This window comes from Rhinoraja longicauda, chromosome 18 (genome assembly GCF_053455715.1).
Source record: "Rhinoraja longicauda isolate Sanriku21f chromosome 18, sRhiLon1.1, whole genome shotgun sequence".
Taxonomy (NCBI): domain Eukaryota; kingdom Metazoa; phylum Chordata; class Chondrichthyes; order Rajiformes; family Arhynchobatidae; genus Rhinoraja; species Rhinoraja longicauda.
The window spans coordinates 28516102-28534075 of NC_135970.1; the positions used below are offsets into that span (position 1 = coordinate 28516102).

The 17974-nt window shown below is 44.9% G+C and overlaps 1 protein-coding gene across 1 annotated transcript in view; it reads right to left on the minus strand.

Annotated features, from left to right (window-relative positions):
* The window catches only part of abcc8 (ATP-binding cassette, sub-family C (CFTR/MRP), member 8), a 105164-nt gene that overhangs the window by 51378 nt on the left and 35812 nt on the right, over positions 1-17974 (minus strand). The window contains exons 10-16 of the mRNA XM_078415408.1: positions 15411-15573; positions 8921-8961; positions 7218-7363; positions 4772-4877; positions 4055-4165; positions 2325-2400; positions 1149-1254 (exon numbers count right to left, since the gene is read on the minus strand). Of these exons, the coding sequence (XP_078271534.1) occupies positions 1149-1254; positions 2325-2400; positions 4055-4165; positions 4772-4877; positions 7218-7363; positions 8921-8961; positions 15411-15573 (749 nt within the window). The remainder of the gene's footprint in view (positions 1-1148; positions 1255-2324; positions 2401-4054; positions 4166-4771; positions 4878-7217; positions 7364-8920; positions 8962-15410; positions 15574-17974) is intronic.

The following is a 17974-nucleotide window of genomic DNA, read 5'->3' on the forward strand; positions in this document are numbered from 1 at the left end:
CCCCCCCCCCATCTCCCTCAACAACCTACTTTCCTGCCAACCACCTACAGTAGGGTCAACCTACCGTAACCAATTACTGTTGTACGAGAGGAAACAAGAGGACCTGGGGATATCCAAACGGCCACAGAGAGAAGGTGCAAACTCTGATTAGAGATAGTCAGCATGGCTCTGTGGTGCAAAATCATATCTCACCAAATTGGTTGAGTTACTTGAAGAGTTGGCCACAAAGATCGGTGTGGGCAGTGCAGTGGATGTTGTCTACATGGACATTAGCAAGGTCTTTGACCAGGTAACACAGGATCTCATTGAAACCTAACTAATAATGAAAGACCTAGATAGAGTGGATGTGGAAAGAATGTTTCCAGCAGTAGGAGTCTGGGACCAGAGGGCACAGCCTCAGAACAAAAGGACGTACCTTTAGAATGGAGATGAGGAGGAATTTCTTTGGCTAGAGGGTCATGAATCCGTGGAATTCATTGACACAGACGGCGTTGGAGGCCAAGTCATCGGGTATTTTTAAAGCGGAGATTGATGAGGTTCTTGATTAGTAAGGGCATCAAAGGTTACGGGGAGAAGGCAGGAGAATGAGGTTGAGAGGGGAAAATAGATCAGCCATGATCAAATGGCGGAGCAGACCCAATGGGCCGAATGGCCTAATTCTTTACTTTACATTAGAGTGCGGAAATAGGCCCTTTGGCCCATCGAGTCCGCACCGACCAGCGATCACCCCTTGCACTTGCACTATCCTACACACTGGGGATAATTTACAATATTGTTACCAAAGCTAATTAACCTACAAACCTGCAGTCTTTGGAGTGTGGGAAGAAACCGGAACACCTGGAGAAAACCCACGAGGTCACAGGGAGAATGTACAAACTCCGTACGGACAGCATCCATAGTCAGAATCAAATCCGGGTCTCTGGTGCTGTAAGGCAGCAGCTCTACCGCTGTGCTTCTGTGCTGCCCCTGGTCATTGGGTGTTTTTAAAGCGAAAATTGATAGGGTAAGGGCATCAAAGATGATGGGGAGAATGCAGCAGATTGTGGTTAAGAGGGAAAAATGATTGAATGGCCATGACTGAATGGCGGAGCAGACTCAATGGGCTCAATGGCCTAATTCAGCTCCTATGTCTTATGATCTTATGATACCTGTTCCAGTAGACAAGGCCAGAATTTTTCTGCATTTCGCCAAGAATTGCCAAGAGTAGCGAAGATTTGCCACAGCCCACCTGCCCGACTATCATGGTGAGCTGGCCTGAAAAATAAAAGGGAACTTTCTCAGCTTTACATTATCTGCTCATCAACCTGGCATTTTTTTTGTAGCTTGAATCAGTAACGAGCAGGGATTATTAACTCTAGTCTCTCTCCACAAACAAATTGACAAAAAAAAATATCACATTAAAACAAAGACAACATAGAGGCAATGACCAGAAGTGGTTTAGATTAGAGATACCTCATGGAAAAAGGACCTTCGGCCCACTGAGTCAACGCCGACCATCGATGACCCGTTCACACCAGTTCTATGTTATCTCCCTTCCTCATCCACTCCCTACACACTGGGGGCACTTTACAGAGGCCAATTGACCTACAAGCCTACACGTCTTTGGGCTGTGGGAGGAAACACACGCAGTCACAGGGAGAATGTACAAACTCCGCACGGACAGCACCCGAGGTCAGGATGGACTCTGGGACCCTGGCGTTGTGAGGCAGCAGCTCTACCCACCTACAGGTATGTTGACAAATACTCTGTCAAACTTTTACCAGGAAACGGCAGAAGGGTTAGACTCTGCCTGGTCCATCAAAGGTACTGACCTCCCCATCATTGAAGGGACCTATAGGAGGTGTTGCGTGAAAAAAGGCAGTCAGCAGCCCACACTACCCTTGCACATACTCTCATTGAGTCATAACAACATGGAAACAGGCCCTTCGGCCGAACCTGTCCATGCTGACCAAGGTGCCCCATCTTGGCCCATGTGTTTGTCCCATGTCTCTCAGTTTGCTACTATCATCAGGAAGATCACCTGCCTCTGCCCCATCCCCACCTCTCTTGTCCTGCTACCCCAACCTCTCATTTCCTGCTTTATTCCCTCCTGCTCTTTCAGCCTGAAGAAGTATTCCTACCCAAAACGTCAACTGCCCATTCCCTCCACAAATGCTCCCTGACCCGCTGAGTTACCCCAGCACTTTCGTTGTTTGTTCGTTAACAGAAACATTCCCCACAGGTAACAGAAGTTGCTTGGTGCAAATCCCAAATCAAAGCAAGGAGGATTTACACTTGGGGCATTTTTTACATTAATTGTTAATTCAGGTCAGTTTTTGTCTTACCGTAAGGGATCTTGATATCAATGTTAGACAAAGTTGGAGTCCCGTCCGATGTCCAGGTGAAAAATCCATTTGTCACCTTTATTTACGGAAAAGAAAATGAGGAAAGTCTGTAAGATACAGTGATCTTTAAATGACAAGATCAATATTAGTGCTTCTGGAACAGCTCTGCTTGCATGCCCGTAACATAGCAGCGCCAGTTCCCTCAACAACATGCCCTTATTGTATGTAAACATCTGCAAGCACTCTGCACATTGCTAATCACTGCAATTAGTTAACTTGCAGAAAAACCGCAACGAACATTTGAAAAGGAGGCACCTGTTCCACAATTCAATTAAATCCTGATTCATTTCAACCTTTTGTTGGCCCAACATTTTTTTCCCCTCTGTAATCCAATAACAAAAATAACCCGTAACAAAAAACCTATTAATTTTGAGATTGATTTAACCTCAACAACTTTTTAGCAAGAATTAGATAGAGACAATTCAGATTTAATCAAACGATTGTGTGAAGGGAAAAATTATTTGATTTAATTTGTTAAAAAATGGTCCTAATTTTAAGATTATTTTTCCTTTGCTCTGCACTCTCCAGCTCTGCGATACAATTCCTCTAGAGTGCCAGAGGCTCAGGTTCGATCCTGACCTCGGGTGCTGTCCGTACAGAATTTGTACGTTCTCCCTGTGACCACGTGGGTTTCTCCAGGTGCTCGGGTTTCCTCCCACACTCCAAAGACATGCAGCTTTGTACGTTAATTGGCTTCTGTAAATTGTCCCAAGTGTGAAGGATAGAACTAGTGTACAGGTGATCGATGATTGGCGTGGACTCGATGGGCTGAAGGACACGTTTCCACGCTCTATCCCTGAACTAGACTAACTTAAATTCACAGAACATGGTGGGGCCTGGAGTGTGTTCACATGGGTGGTGGTGGTGGAGGCAGGTACGATGGTGGCATTTGGGAGGCCTTTGGATAGGCGCATGGATATACAGGGATTGGTGGGACATGGACCACGTACAGGCAGAGGAGATTAGTTTAACGGCATCATGTTCAGTATGGCAATGTGCCTGTCCTTTACCTTTCTGCATATCCAGCAGCCGCTACCTCACAGCGCCAGAGACCCGGGTTCAATCCTGAACTCGGGTGCTGTCTGCATGTGGAGTTTGCATGCTGTCCCTGTGACTGCATGGGCTTCCTCTGCATCCTCTGATTTCCTCCTCTAAAGACATGCGGGTTCTCTCCCGCCTCTGTAAATTGCCCCTAGTGTGCAGGGAGTGGATGAGAAAGTGGGATAACATAGAACTGGTGTGAACGGGGGATGGATGGTCGGCGTGGACTCGATGGGCCGAAGAGCCTGTCTCTCAACTAAACTAAACTAATGTTATGCTGAAAACATCGTGCCTTTGTATGTATTTATCTAAACTGGATGAAAATCACAATTTGCCTGAGTTTGCAACATGTTTCACCGTTTCAGATACCATTGAATTGTGCGACTTGTAGCGACAAGCCAAATCACACCTCAAGTGCTTTATGAAAGCCAGATTCTATGATACAGTGATAGACTCCGAGTATTTTCCAGTCTGTCAATGTCCAACATCGTTAATAAAGTTTGAAATATTATTGAAATGCTTTTAAAATATTAGAACACTTTTGAAAATAAACTTGCAGCGTAAAGCTTCAGAAAGGTACAAGTAACGTAACTATTCTAAAAGCAGGTTTTAAGTGACAATTATTTCACCTTTATAAATACATCATCTCCTTCTGTGATGCTTATTTGTTGCCTGGGCTGTGCATCGAATTTTTCCCATCCCTCCTTGGTAGGTCGTTTGCGGTTAATAACTTTAAGGGGCTGTGCGGGAGTGAGTGGAAAACGTAAGTCTTCATTGAATTAGAAGTGCAAATGAAATAAAATCACAAACACTCGTTGCCCGAGACCTGTAACACACTCTCCCTAGCACATGCATTGCAGAATGGCCGGTGTTAAGACGAACGTGATGGAGATTGGGGATACAGGTCCACCACCGATTTTCTGGCACAGCTTGTTTCTAGAGCCTTGCCGTATTATCCTTTTGGCCAGACCAAAGGAGGTCATGGGCCAAGATACTTGTCCTCAAAGTCAGCCGCGGAAGTCGGCTGTGGGAACAGATCTGCTGGCTCTAGACTTCCTGCCGTGGGGGGCCAAATTCAACTCGCTGGTCTACCGCGGAAGTCCCGATGAGCTCAAGATCGGCCACCTCATCCGGCCGAGACGCCACATTTTCAAGGGGACCTCCAGGGGAGATTTCTCGTAATTTTGCCCGGATTAAAGAAGGTGCCGGACCACCAGTTACTGGAAAATCGGTGGGGGGGGGGGGGGGGGGGGGGGAGAGGAGGGGGGGGAGGGAGGAGGGGGGGAGAAAAGCAGAGCAGAGAGGAGTTCACAGGTTCCTTTGCTGAAAAGTGAACTCAAACTCACTACGGTCTGATATTTGCCACTGTTTTCCGTGTTCATTTGCAACACCACTCTGCCGTGGTCATCTCCGATTTCTTCACTGGAGAAGAATTCGCTGAGTTTCTGCACACTGAGAGAAAAAAGACAAATTACCAGACCTGGAGAGAATCAACAGAATATTCGAAAGTGCCTCTGTATTAATACAGGTCCACCATCGATTTTACGGCAACTGATGGTCTGGCACCTCCTTTAATCCGGACAAACTGACGAAGATGCCCCATCTGAGCTAGACCCATTTGTCCTCATTTGGCCCATGTCCCTCTACCTTATTGATATGAGCCAAACACGGGCAGTGCAGATGGGGCATCATGGTTGGCATGAGCAAGATGGGCCGAAGGGCCTGTTTCCATGCTGTATGACTCTTTAACTCTATCAAACCTTATGGGCCGCAAAGTGTGGTTCTGCCACCCTCGTCACCTCTCTAAGGCATACTGCTTCCCAATAACATCCGTGTCACTTAAGGGCCTGACCCACTTAGGCGATTTTAAGGCAACTGCCGGCGACTAGGCTGTCGCCAAACGTTTGCCGGGGTGTCGCGGGTGTGATCGTGAGGAGTCTTCAATGAATCGTAGTGGATCTCGGCGTAGTGGATCTCGTGGAAAAATTCTCCAGATAGAAATTTCTCGGCGACAGTTGGCTTATCGCCAGGTATCGTAGCTTATTGCGGGCGCTGTCGCATGCTGTCCCCAGGTTTGCTAGGTTGTCGCAGGTGCATTTAGAAGCATGTAATATTAAATTAAGAAAAGGCATTTGAAGATACCAGAAGATAGTTTTGTTTAACCAATTTATTTACCGTCAGGACATTTGACAGGTAGATTGGAGGCGACAGTTTGACGGTCAGGTAAGCGGGGGAATTTTGCGATGTTTCCGAAGACGGTGTAATCTCTTAGCCAGGTGCTAGTTTCACAAAAAATGTCACTTGTATCGAGCTGACTCGATTGGCATTGTCGTGGTCATTGTCGTAGGGTAAAAGAAAATTTTGGCGACTGCTGCTACGTGCTTCTAAATGCATCTGCGACAACCTAGCAAACCTGGGGACAGCATGCGACAGCGCCCGCAATAAGCTACGATACCTGGCGATAAGCCAACCGTCGCCGAGAAATTTCTATCTGGAGAATTTTTCCGCGACGCGCCGAGATCTGCTACGATTCATTGAAGACTCCTCACGATCATGCCCACGACACCCCGGCCAACGTTCGACGACAGCCTTACAAATCGCGTAACTGGGACACGCCCTTTACTCTCATTCCAGTTTAAACCACCAAAACGTAGTTTAGTTTATTTTGGTTTATCATTGCCACATGTAACGAGGTATAATGAAAAGCTGTTACTTGCACGCTATCCTGTCAAAGAAAAGATGAGACACGAGTACAATCAGGCCGACCACAGTGCACAAATGAAGGATAAAGGGTATGACACTTAGTGCAAAGCTGTAGCAGCATTGATCCAATCCAAGTCAATTTACAAATTTGCTGCCGACGCCACCATTGTGGGCCGGATATCAAATAAACATGAGATGGAGAACAGGAAGGAGATTGAGAAGCTCATGTCCTGGCGCCAAGACAACAGCCTCTCCCTCAATGTCAGCAAGACAAAGAAGATTGTGGTCGACTTCAGGAAGCGAAGCACACATACCCCAGCTTACACCTTTGGCACTGAAGGAGGGATGGTTGAAAACCTCAAGTTATTCGGAATAACTATCATTAGCAATATATCCTGGATTAGCCACATCGAAGCAATGGCCAAGAAATCTCATCAATGCCTCTAATCAAGGACCAGTCACTCCCTCTTCTCCTCTCTCCCATTAGGCAAAATGTACAGAAGTTTGAAAACGCACACCTCCAGATTCAGGGACAGTTTATTCCCCGTTATTACCAGGCAACTGAACTATCCTATCACCAACTTCAGAGCGTTCCTGACCTCCCACCTAACGCATGGAGACCTTCAAAATATCTTTAATCAGACTTCACTGGACTGTATCTTGCACTAAACATTATACCCTTCATCCTGTATCTGTACACTGTGGACAGCTTGATTGTAATCATGTGTAGTCTTTCGCTGACTGGATAGCACACATCAAAAAAAGCTCTTCACTGTACTTTGGTGTACGTGACAATAATACACTAAACTAAACTAAGTCTGACTTTTGTCTAGTGCAGCAATTATTTAAATTTAGGTTCCTTGCATTCTAAGTGCCTCCTTTCTGAAGGTACGTCCTTTTATACTGAGGCTATGTCCTCTGGTCCAAGACTCTCCCACTAGTGGAAACATCCTCTCCACATTCACTCTATCCAGGCCTTTCACTAATGGGTAAGTTTCAATGAGGTCCCACCTCATCCTTCTAAACTCCAGCAAGCACAATGATTCAGTGGAGAGAAAGACCACACACTATGTTTGAACATCGTTTTACCTGACCAAAGCTTTGACAGTTGAGCGGACCACACTTGACAGCAGGAAGAGGGGTGTGACCAAAATGTGGAAGAGAGAGAGGGAAGCAAAGGCCACGGCTGGTGATAGGTCTGCATCTTCATAGAGGTGGGTGTGAACGACAAACGTCTTTTGATAAATCAGAGAAAAAAGATAGCTCTCGAATCAATCAATAATACGATAAAAATACAGGTCCACCACTGATTTCCCAGTAACTGATGGAGTGGCCCCTGTGATTTTGTCCCACCTGGACAAAATCACCCCCTGGAAGTCCCCCCGAATATGTGGCACCTGGGCTGGGTGAGCCAGCCGATCTTGACCTCATCGGGACTTCCACAGCCGATCGGCGGGTCGAAGTTGACCTTGCGGCTGCGGCTCTGGAACTCTGGCCTGGCCGGATCTGGCTGATCATTTCCCATAGCCGACTTCAGTGGCTGACTTTGCGAGCCGGTATCTCGGCCCCCCCCACCAAGGCCGTGACCTCTGTTGGTCTGGCAAAACGGATAATATGGCAAGCCTCTGGAACCAAGGCTGACGGAAAATATGTGGTAGATCCTGTACAACATTCAACAAAAACACAACATGCTACAGTAATTCGCATGTCACTGTACCTTAATTTGTACATGTGACAATAAAAGACCTTTGAAACCTTTGAAATAATAACACACAAGAAAATCTAGCAGGCCTATCCGAACAGAAGTATTTGAGTTTCAATCAATAAACAAAAGACAAGTGGGCAGATGAAATCCACAAAATAAATTCATATTAATTCTGATATTTATTTCTGACAAATGTTTGGTTCATCTTCTGTTCATTACATTTGTTTGATGTATTTTAGATTGCAAATCTAAGCTAAAAAAACTTTTAAATTAGTTATATATATATAATAATAATAATAATAATAATAATAATAATAATAACAATAATCCTCCCTCACCTGGGAAATGTACAATGTATTTGAATACATTTTAGTTTTCACCGAGTCTATGCCAACAATCGATCACCCGTTCACACTAGTTCTATGTTATCCAACTTTCTCATCCACTCTCTACACACGAGGGGCAATTTACAGAGGGCCAATGAATCTAGAAAGCCGCACGTCCTTTGGACTTGGGAGGAACCCGGAGCACCCGGAGGAAACCCATGCGGTCACAGGGAGAACGTGCAAACGTGCAAACGTGCAAACGCCGCGCAGACGGCACCCGAAGTCACGATTGAACCCGTGTTAGACAAAATACAGCAATGTGGACAGGCTCTATTGCATGATGCCATAAACTAGTGCTTGAACGCATGGCTGTGTTTGATATAACAATGTGGCGCAGCTGGTAGTGCTGCTGCCTCACAGTGCTGGAGACCCAGGTTCAATCCTGACAATGGGTGCTGGCTGTACGTGGGTTTTCTCCGGGTGCTCCCGTTTCCTCACACAATCCAAAGATGTGTGTTTTTTGGCTTTGGTAAAATTGTAAATTGTCCCTGGTGTGTGTAGGATAGTGTTAATGTGCGGGCTGATCACTGGTCCACGCGGACTCGCGGAAACGGCCTGTTTCCACATTGTATCTCAGACATATCTAAAAGATTTAAAATCAATTACCGAGTGAGTTGAATCTACCGGCACATTTATATTGTGATTATTACTATTCATGCAACTCAAGAACCTGATTTGTAAAGGGAACATCATCTACTTACAGTGAGGACTGCTACAATAGGTATAGCTGCATTCATGAAAACTGCAAACAAGGAGAGAACCTTGTGAAGGAACAACATGAAAGCAGCTTTGTATTAACAGCTATAACAAAAATAGGCTTCATCCTGGCAGTATGGGTTAAATGTTACCAGTACACAGGGTTTAATCTTCTCAACTATCACGGGTCACTTGTAGTGCAGGGCCCTAGTGAGACCGCACCTGGAGTACTGTGTGCAGTTTTGGTCTCCAAATTTGAGGAAGGATATTCTTGCTATTGAGGGCGTGCAGCGTAGGTTTACTAGGTTAATTCCCGGAATGGCGGGACTATCATATGTTGAAAGACTGGAGCGACTAGGCTTGTATACACTGGAATTTAGAAGGATGAGAGGAGATCTTATCGAAACGTATAAGATTATTAAGGGGTTGGACACGTTAGAGGCAGGAAACATGTTCTCAATGTTGGGGGAGTCCAGAACCAGGGGCCACAGTTTAAGAATACGGGGTAGGCCATTTAGAACTGAGATGAGGAAAAACTTTTTCAGTCAGAGAGTTGTGAATCTGTGGAATTCTCTGCCTCAGAAGGCAGTGGAGGCCAATTCCCTGAATGCATTCAAGAGAAAACTGGATAGAGCTCTTAAGGATAGTGGAGTCAGGGGGTATGGGGAGAAGGCAGGAACGGGGTACTGATTGAGAATGATCAGCCATGATCACATTGAATGGCGGTGCTGGCTCGAAGGGCCGAATGGCCTCCTGCTGCACCTACTGTCTATTGTCTATTGATCAATGTCTTTCAGTCATAAACCATGCCTATTCACGTTATTCTCATTAACATGTATCCGTACACTGTAGTTGGCTCGATGGTAATCGTGTATAGTTTTTTCCGCTGACTGGTTAGCACGCAACTAAGGCTTTTCACTGTACCTCAATCCATGTGACAATAAACTAAACTCAAACTCAAACCTACTTCTTTCTGAAGTAACAAGGAACTGCAGATGCTGGTTTACACAAAAACACATAAAGCGCTGGAGTATCTCAGTGGGTCAGGCAGCATTTCATAGAGTCATAGAGTGTGGAAGCAGGCCCTTTGGCCCAACTTGCCTATGCTGACTGACATACCCCATCTACACTAGTCCCACCTTCCTGCATTTTGCCCATATCCCTCTGAACCTATCCTATCCATGTATCTGTCCATATGAATGTATTTAGAGATTGCAATCTATGGAGAACATGGATAGGTGTCATTTCAGGTCAGGATCCTTCTTCAGACTGATTGACTTTTTGGGTTCCGAACCCAAACATCACCTTTCGATTTCCTCCAGAGATGCTGCCTGACTCGTTCAGTTGCTCCAGCACTTTGTGTGTTCCTTTTTCTGAGACAGTTTTACTCTTGTATATAGGACACAGGATCAGGACTTGTGGCCCACAATAACTGTGCCAAACATGATGCCGAGACCAACTTTTGTTTGCCTGCACGTGATCTCTATCCCTTCATTCTCTGCATATCCATATACCTATCCAAAAGTCTCTTAAATTCCACTATTGTAACTGTCTCCACCACCATCACCTGGTATCACGTTCCTGTCACCCACCACCACATCTTCCCTTTTTGCTCTACCTATTGAACTTGAGTTTTCAGTTTGATTTGGATATAGCTTTAATCCTAATTCGTGGAAACTTCTAATATGCTACTGTCGTTTAAAATTGAAGAGAGAAAGCAAGTAATTACAGTTTAACTTTGGAGGCACAGTAGCACAGCAGTAGAGTTGCTGCCTTACAGGGCCCCAGCTCCGGGTTCATAGTCAATCCTGACTATGAGTGCTGTCTGTACGGAATTTGTACGTTCTCTCTGTGACTGCGTGGGTTTTCTCTGGGTGCCCCAGTTCTCCCCCCCCCACATCTCACAGAAGTGCAGGTTTGTAGGTTAATGGGCCTCTGTAAACCGCCCCTAATGTGTAGGGAGTGGATGAGAAAGTGGGATAACATAGAACTAGTGTATGGGTGATCACTGGTTGGCCCAGACCTGCTGGGCTGAAGGGCTTGTTTCCGTGCTGTATCTCGAAATTAAACTAAACCAAATCTAGTCTAAAGATCAGGATATTTTTTGTAGTTTAGTTCAGTGATACAGCACGGAAACAGGCCCTTCCACCCACCGAGTCCGCACCGACCAGCGATCCCCGCACACTAACACTATCCAACACACACTAGGGATAATTTACAATTTTACCAAGCCAATTAGCTTACAAACCTGCACGTCTTTGGAGTGTGGGAGGAAACCGGAGATCCCGAGGAAAACCCACGCGGCCATGGGGAGAATGTACAAACTCCACACAGATAGGATTGAACCCGGGTCTCTGGCACTGTAAGGCAGCAACTCTACTGCTGCGCCACTGTGCTGCCCAATTCTTAAGGAGAGCCACCACAGATTTGTTCAGGAAGGTCAAATGTGACTGCCTTGATCGAACATTTTGATGAGGGAACAGGCTGCTTATTAGTAAGTGCTTTTCTAGTGGTCTACATGGATTTTAGCACGGCTATTGATGAGGTCTTAAATGGCAAATGAGTTAATAAAGTTAAAGCCCATGGGATTCAAAGGAGAGTGGCAGATTGGATTGAAATTGGCTGAGTGTCAGGAAACAAAGTGCAACGGTTGATGAATGAAAGACTGATATCATTCCACAGAGTTCAGCATTCAATACTTTGTTTTAAAAAATGTTGATGATTTCTACCTACATTTCAGTTTTAGTCTTAGAGACACAGCGTGGAAACAGGCCCTTCGGGCCACCGAGTCCACACCGACAAGCGATCACCCGTACACTAGTTCTATCCTACACACTAGGGACAATTTTACAGAAGCCAATTAACCTGCAGACCCGCACGTCTTTGGAGTTCAGGAGAAAACCGGAGCTGCCAATCACAGGGTGAATGTACATACTCCATACACACAGCACCCGAGGTCAGGATTGAACCCGGGTCTCTAGCACTAACAGGTGGCAACCCTACCACCGCGCCACTGTGCCGCCCAATGAATGAATGACTTACTGGTATCATTCCAAGGAGTTCAGCATTCAACACCTTGTCTTTATGAATGATGTTCCTTTAGATTATAGATTTATACCTACATATAAAATGGACATGCAGGAAATGGAGGGATATGGATCACATGCGGGCAGAGGAGATTAGCTTAACCTGGCATTGTGTTTAGCATGGACTTCATGGGTGAGGGGCCCGTTCCTGTGCTGCAAGGTTCGATGTTATGTTCTTGAAGGTGCGATAAAGAAATGAGCAGATAACACATGACTTGGCTGTGTGACTGACAACAAGGAGAAAGGCAGGAATATACGGATGGTGTGGTTAATTGGGCAAAGGAATGGCAAATTAAATTTAATCCAGAGAAATGGGGGACAATGTACATATGGAGATTGGTTGCAACAGGGAAAGAGGACATAAAATAATGGAAGGAGTTAGTGGGCTGGAGGATCAGAGGTACTTTGATGCGTACATCCACAGATCCATGAAGATAGCAGTTCAGGTCAATAATGTGGTTGTGAAGACACATGAGATGCTCTACTGACTGACGCATGGAGTAGGGAGGTTGTGCTAGAACTGTATACAACATTGGTTTGGCACAGCTTAAATCCTGTATACATTGCCAAACCCTACATTAGTTGTAAGATGTGATTGTCTCCCATACATAAAATATATGTCCGGTAGCAGACAGTAAAATATGTGGTGGCAATTGCTGGCAAATGAATCTGGGACTTCTATGTCTGAGTACATATATAAAGGAGTTTTAGATTTGCTAACATTTAAATAGATAGATGCCAATGATTCTGTTCCATACATCAACATAAACATTCTTCTCATGGCTCTATGAATATCATGGATAGATATGGAATTAGACGGTATTAGCTATAAGAAGAGGTTGGGCAAACTTGGATTGTTTTCTTTGGAGCGTTGGAGGCTAGGGGGAGACCTAACAGAAGTGCACACAATTAGGAGAGGCATAAAAAGGGTAGACATTCAGAACTTTTTTTTCCAGGGTGGAAATCTAGCCAGCACAAGAGGGCAGAGCTTGAAGGTGAGAAGGACAAAGTTTAAAGGAGATATGCGGAGCACGTTTTTTACACAGAGTGGTGGGTGCCTGGAACGCGCTGCCAGTGGAGGCAGATATGGCTGGAATTCTATCTAATTAGCTTTTGAATGCATCAATTGTGTTGATATTAGCTGCATTAGGTGGCAGTATATCCCATAAGCAGAAGTTGCTTTTTTAGGTTAACCTGCATGTTAATTTACTTGGAATGGTTATCTATGGCCCTACCATTTTGAATTTCTACAATGGAAAGATCTCCATTCCTTTCACAATGGAAACGTTTATTGTGACTGTTTGGGATGAACCAGGTGGCACAACTAAAACCATCATACATCCACTCTGAGGAAGGGTCCCAACCCAAAAACGTCGCCTACCCATGTTCTCCAGACATGCTGCCTGACTCGCTGAGTTACTCCAGCACTCTGTGTCTTCTTTTGTAAACCAGTATCTGCAGTTCTTTATTTATACATCCATTATGCATGGACTCAGGATAGGTTTCAAGGAGTCATTTATATTATGTACGTCTTGTAAGTCACACAGGTAGCACTTGCTCATTTTACCCTTTTTGGCCAGCGAGCATCGACAGAGACCCACACCACCCTGGCCATGCTCTCATTTCACTCCTGCCATCGGGAAGAAGGTACAGGAATCTTCCCTGAAAACTGTGACCTCCAGGTTCAGGAACAGCTTCTTCCCAACAGTCATTAGGCTCTTGAACACGACAAACACCAACTAAATTACAAACTACAAACTGTCTTGGTTGCACTAGGGATTTAGGGATTTTGTTTAGCACTAATACTGTTCTTCTTAAAATGTATTGAACTTTCTTTTGTTTGTTGTGTTATCTATGAGCAGTGTGCTCACAAACCTGTTCTTCTGCAAGTAAGAATGTCATTGTTTTATTTTCGGTACACAGGATAATTAAACACTCTCGACTCTTGACCACAAATCCCTTGTTGTTCTTGCCCCAACTCAGCTCCACACGAGTCTTGCCCCTTGCTCCATAATCATCTCTGAAACATCTTCGTTTCTCCAATTCTGCCTTTTGAATCTTCGCTCTCAAATCCATCTATTCCCTTTACGTTTCTTTCCTCCCTTCTGACATTCCCTCAAATTTAACCGGTTATCTGAGTTTTTAATTCATCAACTCGAATTTCTCCTTTGGTGACTTGATCATTTCGCTGACCACTGGCGCCCGGTCCACCAAGGCCCACTGGATCTCCCGGTTGCTGACCATTTTTAACTCCCCTTCCCATTCCCATGCCGACCTTTCTGTCCTGGGACTCCTCCATTGCCAGGGTGAGGCCACACACAAACTGGAGGAACAACACCTCATATTCTGCTTGGGTGGCTTACAACCCAACGGTATGAACGTTGAATTCTCCAGCTTCAAGTAATACTCTCCCACCCCACCCTATGTACACATACTTCTGCCACCATCTCCCAACCCCGCTCATGTCTTGCATATTTTACGGTGTAAAGGGTAGTACATCAATATCACCTGTTGATGCTAATTCTGTTTGGCCTTAGCAATGATGTCCAATGATACCTCAGTTCCACCTTTCGCGACTTAGCCCCTTTTATATCTTTATATCTTGCCCCTTTATATCTGGCTCCTGATGTTTATGTTCATATAACAACAATAAACCACACTAAATAGATGGGATAGACGCTGTTCGTGAACATCACTGGTTAGAACATATATCCTGAACATGATGTCAAGATAAACTAATCTCCTCTGCCATGCACATAACCCATATCCCTCCATTCCCTGCATATCCATGTGCTCATCTAAAAGCGTATTAAACACCACAGTAGTATCAGCCTCCACCACCACCCCAGGCACTCTCAACATTCTGTGCAAAAACAATGACCCCACATATCTCCAATAAACTTTGCCCCTCACACCTTAAAACTGTGCTGTTTAGCCCTTGACATTTGCACCCTGGGAAAATAGGTTCCGACTATCTACCCTATCTATCCCTCTCATTATAGTACATAGTTCTATCAGATCTCCCCTCAGTCACCGATGCTTCAGAGAAAACAATCCAAATTTGTCCAACCTCTCCTGATAGCTAATCTCTCTAATCCAGGCAGCATAGTGGTAAACCTCTTCTGAACTCTCTCCAAAGCCTCCACATCCTTCCTGTAATGGGGCGACCAGAGGTGCAGGCTACATCCCAAATGGGGCGTAACCAAAGTCCTATAAAGCTGCACATTAATAATCACAGTCGGGTTGATTTTATTAAAATATCGCCCTCGTAAAGAGTATGATTTTTTAAATATGAGCAATTTCTGCAGTCCAGTTTCAAATCACTTCATAAATAAATGCACAGCATTAAAACAAGCTTGTGTCAAAGTACAAATACAACATTTCAAATAAACCATAAATGATTTCTTACTGGATATGGAGGTGTACAAAGCAAAGGATCGGAGACTTGTGAGTTCTTTGTGTCTGGTTTCTTCCACACTGTTATGGAAGATCTTTTCCCAGGCATACAGTTTAAGTAGTTTGATTCCTCTTAGCAGCTCATTGGTTTTCCTCAAGCGTTCATTTGAGTAATCCTGCAATAGGTAGAACAGTCAGTGGCAGAGCCCAGAGAAGGTCAAGCCAAGCTAGCAAGACAGTTTAATTGTGCATGTTGGACTTTGTCTATGGAACTGATGCACTACAATATTCTGTACTCTGTATCTTCTATGCTTTGCTCTATCCCTTTGCTTATCCCTTTGCTCTATCTGTTGTACGAGTTTGAAATGATTGTGTCTATCAATGGTCCATCTCAAGAAAGACACAACATTCTGGCATAAATCAGCGGGTCAGGCAGCATCTTTGGAGATAAGGAATAGATGGCTTTTCGGTTTGAGACCCTTCTTCAGACTGATCTAACCTGAAGTGTCACTTATTCCTTTTCTCTATAAATGCTGCCTGACCCACTGAGTTACTTCAGCACTTTGTGTCTATCTTCAGTGCAAACCAGCTTCTGCAGTTCCTTCCTACACATATGGTATATCTGATCTGTTTGGATCACATGCAAAACAAAGCTTCTTCCCCTCTGTTACCAAGCTTCCAAATGGTCCTTCCAAAAGCCAGGGTACTGCCCGATTCACCTCTACCCCATTGCGGACATTGGACTCTGTCTATGGAAATGGTGCGCTACAATGCTGAGAACTACATTAGGCACTCTGTATCTTCCCCTTTCCTATTGTACTTGAGTTTGGCCTGATTGTATTAATGTGTAGTATTCTCTGCTTTGTATGGATAACATGCAGAACAAAGCTTTTTACTGTACCTCGGTACGCAAAACAATAATAAGCCTAAACCGGTCAGAGCTCAATACTTTGACCATCCAGTCCTCATGGACAAGCTGAATCTCCTCAGATATCTAAGAGAGTAAATCTGCCAAGGCATTTGCTTGATCAGAAAGATGGAAGGACCAAGGTAGGTTCCTGGCAATAATGATTTCTGCGAACATGAAGTTATCGACCATCTCTACAACAGCCTCACTGATGAGGACCGGGTCCAGGCTCCTGACAGTAAAATGGGGCTGGTGCAGGATTAGTGTACAGAGGTGCTCGATAGTTGGCATGGTATTGATGGGCTGAAGAGCCTGATTGATTGATTGATTGATTGATTGATTGATTGATTATTGATTGATTGATTGATTGATTGATTGATACAGCATGGGAACAGGCCCTGCAGCCCACCAGGTCCACACCAACCATCGATCACCCGTCCACACTGATTCTGTGTCACTCCACTTTCTCATCCACTCTCTACCCACGGGGGGCAAATTACAGAGGCCAATGAACCTACAAACCTGCACCTCTTTACAATGTGGGAGGAAACCAGAGCACCTGGAGGAAACCCACGTGGTCACAGAGAGAACATGCAAACTCCACATGATAGCACCCGAGGTCAGGATCGAACCCGGTGCTCTGGCGCTGTGAGGCGGTGGCTCTACCAGCTGAGCCACTGTGCTGCCCTTAAACTTGTTCTTGGGCTGAAATTCTCTCTATGTTTGAGACAGGGATTAGAGATGCTTCAGCACAGTCTGCAATGCACCCTGCTCATATCTTAATGCTTTAATTTTATTCAGAAGAAAAATTAATGATTTTCTACATCTTTTGCAGATGTAAGCAAATCTATTCCTGCTGCATTAATACCCAATGGCCCTTGAAATCCTAATATTCCCAGTTGCAAGTAAATGTTGCATGCACCATTAGACGCACATGCAGACGAACAGATGGAAAACAGCGTAGCAAAGTGTGCGGTTATGCACTTAGGTAGTAGGAATAAAGGCATAGAATATTTTCTAAATGGGGAGTGGATTCAGAAATTGGAGGTGCAAAGGGACTTGGGATTGCTGATGCAGGATTCTCAAAAGCTGATTCGATAGTAAGGAAGGCAAATGCAATGTTGGCATTTATTTTGAGAGGACTCGAATATAAGGACACTCGGGCAAGAGAACGAGGGGAGCACAGTGGCGCAGTAGTAGAGTTGCTGTCTTACAGTGCCAGAGACCCGGGTTCAATCCTGGCCTCGGGTGCTATCTCTATGGAGTTTGTACGTTCTCTCTGTGAAGGCGTGGGGTTTCTCCTGGTGCTCCGGTTTCCTTCCACACTCCAAAGATGTACAGGTTTGTAGGTTAATTGACTTCTATGGAATTGTAAATTGTTCCTAGTGTGTAGGATAGTGCTAGTGTACGGGGTGATCGCTGGTGGTCGCGGACTCGGTGGGCCGAAGGGCCTGCTTCCACGCTGTATCGCTAAAGTCTGTAGTCTGAAATAAACTCGCAATTTCTGTGTAAGGGCAGTTTGTCCCATTACCATTTTGTCACGCACTATGAGGACACATCTGGTCTCGATGTGGATCTAGATGTTCTTACAGAAGCTCCACAGTGCTGGGGTCATTAGGAGGAAAGTACTAATTAGAAGATTGTTTTGTCATAACGGATGAACTGAGCAA